Source organism: Anguilla anguilla, chromosome 1 (genome assembly GCF_013347855.1).
Source record: "Anguilla anguilla isolate fAngAng1 chromosome 1, fAngAng1.pri, whole genome shotgun sequence".
Lineage (NCBI taxonomy): Eukaryota > Metazoa > Chordata > Actinopteri > Anguilliformes > Anguillidae > Anguilla > Anguilla anguilla.
The window spans coordinates 82327427-82337426 of NC_049201.1; the positions used below are offsets into that span (position 1 = coordinate 82327427).

The following is a 10000-nucleotide window of genomic DNA, read 5'->3' on the forward strand; positions in this document are numbered from 1 at the left end:
GTACCCTGCCCCACTGCACCCTGCCCCACTGCACACTGCACCCTGCCCCACTGCATGCTGTACCCTGCCCCACTGCACACTGCCCCACTGCACACTGCCCCACTGCACTTCCACGCCCGTACTCGAGCAGCCGGGGGCGGTGCAGGGGTACGGCCTCAGCTCCTGTCCTCCTGCACGCCAACGCGTGTTCAGCAGCGGAGCGCTCACCCAGCACTACCACCGGACGTCACGTCACATGACCGCTCCCCTTAAGCTGCCCGTGAAGGCCCAGAATGTCCTTGCAATAAAACAAACACTCAACTACAGCCCTGCAAATGTCTGGTTTCAATGCCGCTGCTTCTTTGTTCACTTTTTTAAAATGATTTTCACGCGAAAAGGGCTTTCACTTTTCAACCGAAAGCACTCCGCCCACAGTCCTGATTGGACGCGGTGTCTGATGCGGTGTCTAAGCCAACCCAGTGCTTTGTGGGTACTCACCGGAGGCATGGGGCCCATGGGTCCTATCGGCCCCATGGGGCCCATGTGGTGCTGGGGGGGGCCCTGCATGGGCGGAGCCATCATCATGGGCGGTGGAGGGGGGGGTCGTGGCATGGGGGGTGCCATCATGCCCTGAGGAGGGGGTCCACGCATCATTGGCATTCTCTGACCCCCTGAGACAGAGGGAGGGATGGGGGAGGGAGGGAGGAAAGAAGGATGGATGAAATATATATTTTTTTTTAAAAGAGGGAGAGAGACAAAAAGGACAGGTGAAGAACAGAAAAGGAGCAAAACAGAGAGAAAGAAGGAGAGAGGAGAGAGAGAAAAACAGTGAAGAGTTTAGACTGAAGCTGAAGAAGAGACTTCTAGACACAATTAAAGGCAGAGGGAAGATACTGTATTACATTCTGCCCTATGGGGGTGGACTGTAATGATGTAATGTAAGTATGTACGCTGTGTGATGTAATGATGTAATGTAAGTATGTATGCAGTGTAATGTAATGATGTAATGTAAGTATGTACGCAGTGCAATGTAATGTAATGTATGTATGCAGTGTAATGTAATGATGTAATGTAATGTAAGTATGTACGCAGTGTAATGTAATGATGTAATGACTCCGCTCGGTACCTGATCTCTGCAGAATGTGTGGCACGAACGCTGGCCTCATCAGGGGCGGTCTGATGGGGGGCACGGCTGGGGGGTGGGGGGTGTGGGGGGGGGGGGGGCGGCGGAGGTGGAGAGAGGGAGAGGAAAAGTTAAAATCTCAAGGACCCATTCTTTGCAAACCAAGGGAACGCTTGTTTGGACGTACCAAGCATTTTGACAAATCCGGAACTACTTAGTGGGTGCCTGGAACATTCAAATGCTTTCATTTTCTAATGCCTGCGGCCTGCTTTTTGAGAGTCAACAACCCAAGCTCGACACAAACATACTGCTGTCCGTTTAAAAAAACATAGCAAGGTCAGCTGTAGGCAGTTTTGCCACTGAAGCACTGCGGACATGCTGAGACACACAGCCCACAGTAGGTACTGACTCACGGAAACCTCCCAGAACCAGGAGCCACTTCCAGACTCACCGGCGCCGTCTGGAAGAACGACGAGCCGAAAAAAAAACCCTCCGAATTTAAGGGAACTACTCGCCACGCCCACAAATCCAGAAGTCGGGGTTCGGTCTCCTTACCTGGGCCTACGAAGGTAGGGGGCGGGGGTCCCACGAACGTGGCAGCCCTCGCATCCAGGCTCTGCTGGACCTGCGACACAGGAGAGCGGCGAATGAACCCCGGGGAATCATGGGAAAAAACACAGAGCGGCCGAGGCCGAGAGAACGACTGCCCCACGACAGCCCTGCAGCAGGGCTGACCACCCGAACGTGCCAAACTCGCTCACAAAGTTTCCAAACTCAGAGAACAAGAACCGGCCGCCTCTTCTACCTGCTGGTAGGTGTTGGTGCCAATGATTGCTCGGACAACGGGCATGGCAGGCACAGCGAGGGCCACGGGCACGGCCTCTACCATCGCTGGACTTCCTGGGGCAACGGGCACCGGACCGCCCAGAACCTCCTGCTCAAACCTTAGAGTGAGACAGAGGAACACCCCCCCCCCACCATCAATAACAATGGATCAGTCCTGGAGCAAGCAGAGGCATTTGATTGGTAACTTCTATCCAAAAAAAAGCATGTTTTCTTTGCAGAACCTGCTACAGTAAAGAACCCTCTTCGTCACAAACAACTGCAGAGGTTTCACAGAGCCTTTCACAGCCCGAGTGCCAAAACGTTCAGCCAGTGATGGACTGTTGCTGTTAAATGCAATCAATAAAACTTTGTTATTGTTCAAGAGTGAGTGCATGTTGTTTTACCATCATCTTCAGATTTACTTTAAAGTTTATATATATTTTTTTAAACTGAGAATTCATCCTGGTCTTTCCCTCTGAAGAAAACAACAAGACACAAACATATAACCTTTGCGCAAACAGCGCAGAGACACAGGGCAATGTAACCCGATAGCCCTGGCCTGTACCATCTCATTTCAGCATGAAAGACCGTTGAACTCACAAAGCCATCTCGGCCTCCATCTCCTTGAGCCGCTCTTCTCCCGACTTCACCGCCATTCTCCCCAAAACCTGGAAAGAGCAACACAGATCCAAGGACACAATTAAAGCGAACCCAATTCCTCTAAATTTATCCATTCAAACTCCTCTACACGGGATGTGTGTAGTTACGTGGTTAACACTACCTAACGATTTGTGTTAACAATTTTAAACGCAATAAGTTATAAACGTTTTCCTTTAACTCGTTGAATAGTTAATAACGATTTATCTTTTGCAACAATACATGACGTCAAGATTCTGTCCTGCGACGAGCTGGGTTTTGCTGATACAAATCATTCACATGTACAACATGTACATTTTGCTAAATCAACTCGTTTGTTCACTACTTTAGAAAAATACACTTTCGTGCACCTGTACCGTGATTGACTGAGTATTCGATCAAACCACGTAAGATGAACAGCTTTGACATTCTGATTACGTCTTGTCATAACATAAAACACATATAGTCAGAACAGACACTTTTTTTAACCAGCAACTGGTTTGCGAGTTAGTTACTTAGGTAAACAATTAATTCTGGTGCAAGTTAATTTAAGTTCCGAATAGATCAGATTGTGTATTTTAGCAAAATATTTCCAACATTTACAATAGCTCTGAATGACATTCATTTGTAAACTACCTGGCTGATTAGGGGGAAAAAACTTTTCAGAGCAGATAGGTATATAGCCAAATAACAAGTTATAAAAATATCTTTCTCCATAGCTAACGTCGCAACGTCAACATGGCCAATGTTAGACATAGTATAAGTTAATTCAAGTTAGATACTTAGCTACCCGGGCAGGACGCAAATTGTCGAGCGAACATCAGTGTTTTCTGAAAGAAGCTACCTAACCCAACCAAGAACGGTAGCTAAAAGCAATCGCTGTTATTCATCAAGTTAGAAAAAGAGCGAACCTGTTGAAACATTCGCAGATAAGCTAGCTAACACAGCTAACACAGTTAGCTAGCCCGGTCTGCTTCAATTGGGTAACTTGCTCGCTAGCTGGGCGAGTGTTTCGCGTTCCATTACACATGTAATGAATACAAACCTTTGCGCGTGTCGCCAAAAATAAAAACGATCAAATTTCCACACGTATTTGAAAGCGCTCGCCAAAGTGAAGGCTGTTTATGTGAAATCACAGACTGGCTCGTCTAGTAGTAATACTCGCAGTCCTGTACTTCTCATCCTCCATTCAAAAGGGACGCTTACATATGACGTATTTTCTACCCAACGATCAGTATTTCTTGAAGTCAGCCTGCTTAGAACTCAAAGATCCAATACCGCCACCTATTGTGCTGGAGTTTGGGTACTATTTTTATGCTCTACATTTTAGGTGTACAACCATTGCTAAGAATAAAGCAGAAAAAACAGTTCTTAACAAGCATAAAAGGGATATTTAATCCGTAAAGGGTAATTACACCCTGGATCACTTCTTTTTTTGTTGTTGCAGTAAACGGGTTAGTATGCCTTCTGTATAATTAAAATTTTAAATCCATGCCGTTATTTCAACATTTCTTAAATAATATAAATTTTAAAAAATGGGAGAAAATGTCTTGGTGCTGGTTCTGCATTCCACTCTGGCCCCACCCCAGTCATGCTATCAGAGTAACACATTGAGGCGACATAGCTCAGGAGGTAAGAGCGGCTGTCCGGCAGTAGCAGGGTTGCCGGTTCGGTCCCCCGCCCTGGGTGTGTCGAAGCGTCCCTGAGCAAGACACCTAACCCCTAATTGCTCCCAACGAGCTGATTGGCAGCCTTTCACCTTTGGTGTGTGTGTGTGTGTGTGTATGTATGTGTGTGTGTGTGTGTGTGTGTGTGTGAGAAAATGGATGAATGAGAAGCATCAACTGTAAAGCGCTATATAAATGCAGACCATTTACCATGGTGGTACCAGAGCCGTAGATACGACAGAATACTGCCAGCACCTGATTGGCTAGATAAGTTTTTCAAACCGGAGACACATGGCTGTGCGGCACGGTGGTGCAGTGTGTGCCTCACAGCAAAAAGGTCCTGGGTTCGAATCCTGGTCTAGACCTTTTTGTGTGGAGCTTGCATGTACTCCCCGTGTCTGCGTGGGTTTCCTCCGGGTACTCCGGTTTCCTCTCACATTCCAAAGACATGCAGGTAGGTTAATTGGAGAGTCTAAATTGCCATTCGGTATGAGTGAATGGTGAGTAAATCATGTGTGTGCCCTGCGATAGATTGGCAGCCTGTCCAGGGTGGATTCCTGCCTCTCGCCCAATACACGCTGGGATAGGCTCCAGCACCCCCCGCAACCCTTCCCAGGATAAGCAGGCATTATAATGGATGGATGGATGGAGAATTTCCCCACATGCATGAGTGCATAAGCTACTGCTATTTATTTATTGACTATGTTAAATCAAGGTAGCAATCGTCTTATTCATGGTAGCCTTCAAAACATAAAAGAAAAGGAAAAGGACTATAATTATACTCATTGTATGACTACTAATAATAAGAATCATCTCATCTCATCATTATTATGAAAAGTATTAATTTCTACAGCACATTTTATGAATAGACTCAGTTGGAGAAGGGTTTGAGAATACATGGCAATGGCATTCATATTCAAAAACTGAATTTTACAGTCAAAAGTCAAGTAGTGGTGTTTCAATGTTTTATCACCGCTGCAAAGCGTAATGACAGGCATATTTTTTGACCAGAAGATGTCACTAGAGACGCAGGTGTCAAATGTTTCATGACACCGACGCTTCAATTGACGCAATTGCTTCAACTGTGTTATTGCTTCAGAAAGCTTCGCTCTGCCCATCACGCATATGGACCATATTAACAGTATATAAATGGACAATGGGACGCCAATATTTTATAGCAAAGAGGAGTCTGTCAAAGGAGTCCAATGCAATGCTGAGGTGAATTATGGATTGTCATTATGTAACAGTTATGTGTGCGGTCATATTCAAAAAACTTTGCAATTAGTGTTGATACATTTGTCAGGTTCTTGTCAGAGTCAGCTTCAGTTCAATTTACACTACATGGCTAAAAGTCTGTGGACACCTGATGTTGAGGATTGACCCTTTCTAGCTGGCTGGATAAATGTATTGACCACTACAGAGCTCCTATTAGAGAGCACAGAAGTCAACAAGTGTAGGGTAATGGCTTTAATCTTTTGTGCAAGGACAGTAACAATTTCAGGTGGTTATGTTGTACAGTATATGCATTGTATACAAATTGTAGTTTCTGAAAATAAAGCACAAAGACATAGTACATAAAGGAGACTTATCTTGATTATCTATAATGTCATGTGAATAATAAGCTGTTTATCATTAACGATCAACCACTGAAATAAAATACACACTATCCATAATATACACAGGGGATAATACGTGAAAATAATAATAAAAAACCGGAGCAGTTAAACTTGCATCAATTGCAACAGTAAGCCAAACGAAACATTTCACAAATTGAATGCAGACATCGTCTAGAGAGTCATTGTACACTGTAGCATTAAGATTTACCTTCACTGGAACTAAGGGGCCAAGCCCAAACCAGGAAAAACAGCCCCAGACCATGGGGTGTCCAGATACTTTCGGTCATATAGTGTAACAGGGAGGTAGCTTACAGTAATCCTGGGTGACGTCTTGTTTATCACAAAACATCCGTTTAATCCCGTGATAGCAACAGTATATTTGATAGCCCATCACGCAGCAAATTTCCATAATTAATTCACTGTTTAATCTGACTGGTGATTGGCACGGCCCAGGCCATATGCACACACAATAGGAACCTTTGAGATATGCCCAATTAAGGTCGGCATGAAGCCTAACTGATTTCACTACGCAAGTATTTGTATAAGTATTTTTCTTTTCTGATGAAGCAGGTAGAGGAAATGTAAATGAGGTCAAACACAAAGCAGTCGCCTCCATGTGATGCCCGTGAGTAGAGCCAAGATTTAATCTCAATCATGTGGCTGTCTGGGCCGTCAAGCTGAACTTTAGCTTTTATTCTCCTGACGTCCCCGTAACAGGACCATGCACAGGACTTTTTTGTGGGCATATACTGAGAACTGTGACTGCAGTCTGGGGAGGGGTTGGGAGGGGGGGGGGGGGGGGGGGGGGGGGGGGGGGGTCGAGGGGACATTGTGACGGCGAAGGGCACCTGTGGCCAATAAAAAAGAAGGTTGCAGCCAAAAGGGCACCTTTGCCGTCTCTGGGGCAGCAGGCACATTCCTCAGGATGTGTCGGTGTCGATCCGTGCCTGCGCACAGCTATTTTGTTTTTCTTTTTTTGGTAAGAAGAACAAACGCTTCACAAATTACACCGTTGGACACTTATGGTGTGTCCAACGGTGTAATTTGTGAAGCGTTTGTTCTTCTTGCTCTTCTACTGTAAGCGGAAAACAATAATATGATGCTGTTACAGTACAAGGGTGGTAAAGAAGTGAAACATGGATGCACAAACAACACCAGGACACATTTACATCTAAGACAAACAGTATCCTACTGGTATGTTCCATACCAATAGATTTTTTTAAAATACAAAAGTATTGGCAGAGTTGTGTCAAATCGTTTGTTTTCCTGCTGCACTAATCAAATTTGTATTTCCAAAACAAACAATGACTATGAGCCAGAGCACAATGTTTGCACTCACTGGCTACATTAAATCACTTTATTAATTCATGTCACAATTTATTGTTCCCGTAGCCTTTGCTATGCTGTCTGACAGCTGTGTTCCCGCTCACGCGTCCTTCAGTTTACTTTTTTTTTTTTGGATTTGCGCGTCTTCAAGTGCCAGTCTCTTAGAAAACATGCGGCACCTACAATGACACGCATTTATAACCAGCATGTGGTAGACATGGCAGAACATTGTCCATGTAGGAAAATTAGGTACACAAAATGTCAGCGACCATTTCAACACTGGAAGGCTGTTTTCCACTGATAAGACAGCCTACTGGGCCATGCAGAAAATCAAACAGAGAACTTGGTATTCTGCTACATTCCCGTTCATAATATACATCAGTTTTTATTCAAAGTTTGGAGATATTGGGATGGACATTACTCCCAGCACCAGTATGATACAGGAGCTCTGGACGTTTTTTTTTTTTTGGCATGTATAAATGGTGTGGAGATATGGCTATTGGTTAAAGAATCTACATAAGTCATTGATTGGCTAAATAATCAACAAACCAGGTTCCCTAGGTTTTAATTGGCTGCTGATTGGAAGCTGTGCATACCATGAAAAACAAATGTTGTCTCAAATTCACATGCCAGGATTTGTCCAGGAAACCGAAATCTAAATTATTTGATGATGTTTTAATATTTTTTTCTTCCATAAACAGCTGAGAAATATTTTTAAATGATTCTTACTAAGAAAAAAAACAAAACAAAAACATAGAGAAGCCTGTGTCGAAATTGGCTTGCTTTCCCCAATGGCTACACACCAGGTTTTCACTGGGTGTGTTTAATTGGGTGTTAATAAGAACATTAAGTCCTGTGCAATCCTTTCTACACGTAATATGTAAATGATGTTCTTGCCACTTTTGTGCAGGCTAGGAAAGCTAAGTTGAAAATGCCTAAGCATTGCCCCTTCTCAGCACGTGAAGAAAGCAAAACGCTTTTTTCTTTTCCCAAAAATGTAGAGACCGACAAGAAATGGGTTTTATTTCTGGAACCCACAGGCACTGCAATATTGCAATAACCCCTACAGTTAGTATTTGCAGTGGCCATTTTCACCCAGAACTTGTTGCCCTTGAACTACCATAATCACAGCCAACAGTAAATTGTAAGCACTGTTAAAATTTAAAAAAATTAAAAAATTTAAATTACATGCACAGAGTACGGTTTGTATTTTACCTTCAGGATTTACGTGGGTTAAAACAACCCAACCGCCTGCAAACAAATGTTGACATTCTGACTCACACCGAGATCGATCGATCCACAACATAGCAACCGTAACAAAACAACCACGCTTTGAGTGGGCGAGGACTGACGCAGTAGAGCTGTTGGACATTACTGTTTGCACGAACTCAGCCTCTAGGCTGTTACTGAAGAACCATCGAGACGCCAACGAGATGCCGCTATTTTCAATGCGCGAGACTGGAGGCCGCTCGTATCACTTTCTGTTCGGCCTCTCGTACAACGGATACTGGGAACGCACAAGATTCAAGTCTCCGATTCGTGATACAAGATATGTACGCCTTGTAGTAGTTGTGCTGTAGAATTAGTTACATTACAGCATCAAGGTTAGAATGCAAAATCATCACGATTCACGATTAATTCTAGACATTAACGTATGAAATTATTTCTCATTCTCAAAATATAACTCGCTATAAAATAGGTAGTGTGGAAGATAGTTTTCCACTTTCCATGCACCTCCATCGGAGCATCAGGAATTTTAGGAGGCTTATTCTTCAAACATTATAGCACAGCCCTTCGAAGTTGCAGATTTATGACATTATTATTTGTGCTGAGAAGCCAAAAAATCGTTACTTCCGCTGGCAAACACTAGGAGAGAAATCCTGCCCCCCCCCTAATCCATCCATTATCTATACCTGCTTATTCCAAAGTCATGCGAGGTGCCGGAGCCTAACCCAGCTTGCATTGGACAGTTTGTCCTTTGCCAGGCGCACACCCCATACACTCACACTCGCAGACACAGGGAGAACATGCGAACTCCACGCAGAAAGGCCCTGGCCAGGAGGGAACAGTGTTCTGAGGGAACAGTGCCACGCACTGCACCACCGCGCCACCCTGTTTAAATATTTTCTCTTTTAAATGTATGTGGTTACTTGTGGTTTCTGTATTTGTACTGGTTTCTTTGTATAATGTCTGAGTACTTTATTATTTCTTCAGTTTGACATGGGGGTAATTTGGGTGCAGGAATGTTTTGCACTTTGGTCACAGCCATGGCTTGGATGTGGCTTTTTTGTAATGTTGGACACCTTTTGCCTTTTACCTGATTTCCTACGGCTGACTTTGCAGGACGTACGTTTAAACTGTTTTGAAAATTTTAACCAATAAAGAAATTTAAGCAGTCATAACTTCCACACTGTATGTCCAATTTTCATGAAACATAAGCTCATGAATGAGCACTGCAGATTTTCCAATTGAACTAAAGTCTGTCTGGATAGAATGTCTGCCGTTTTGAACTTTTTGAAAAACAGTTTTATTCCCCACCAAAAGTATTTTTTGTCTGGGGACCAATCTGCACCCAAACTGCGGTGCATGTTTTTTGGAAACCTGATGCACAGATAGGCTTTAAACCAGTCCAATCGAACAAGTAACGTGGCCCGCCAACAACCAATTTACTTTAAAATTGGCCAGGTGAGGTGGCTGACTGGCTTAGAGGGGTTACCAGGTTGCATCACTTTGATCTCCGGGTGCCTGGGTGTCAGGCAGACATGTTAGCGTAAGCTCAGTTCTTTGGATCTGCGCGGGTCTTGTGACCTTCCATCGGCATATATGGC

The 10000-nt window shown here is 44.1% G+C and overlaps 1 protein-coding gene across 1 annotated transcript in view; it reads right to left on the reverse strand.

The window, feature by feature from the left end:
- The window catches only part of rbm42 (RNA binding motif protein 42), a 7428-nt gene extending 3651 nt beyond the window's left edge, over window positions 1–3777 (reverse strand). Inside the window, exons 1-6 of the mRNA XM_035436055.1 lie at window positions 3609–3777; window positions 2528–2595; window positions 1908–2046; window positions 1658–1727; window positions 1106–1171; window positions 478–650 (exon numbers count right to left, since the gene is read on the reverse strand). Coding sequence (XP_035291946.1) covers window positions 478–650; window positions 1106–1171; window positions 1658–1727; window positions 1908–2046; window positions 2528–2583 — 504 coding nt within the window. The 5' untranslated portion in view covers window positions 2584–2595; window positions 3609–3777. The remainder of the gene's footprint in view (window positions 1–477; window positions 651–1105; window positions 1172–1657; window positions 1728–1907; window positions 2047–2527; window positions 2596–3608) is intronic.
- Between the last annotated feature and the right edge of the window lie 6223 nt (window positions 3778–10000).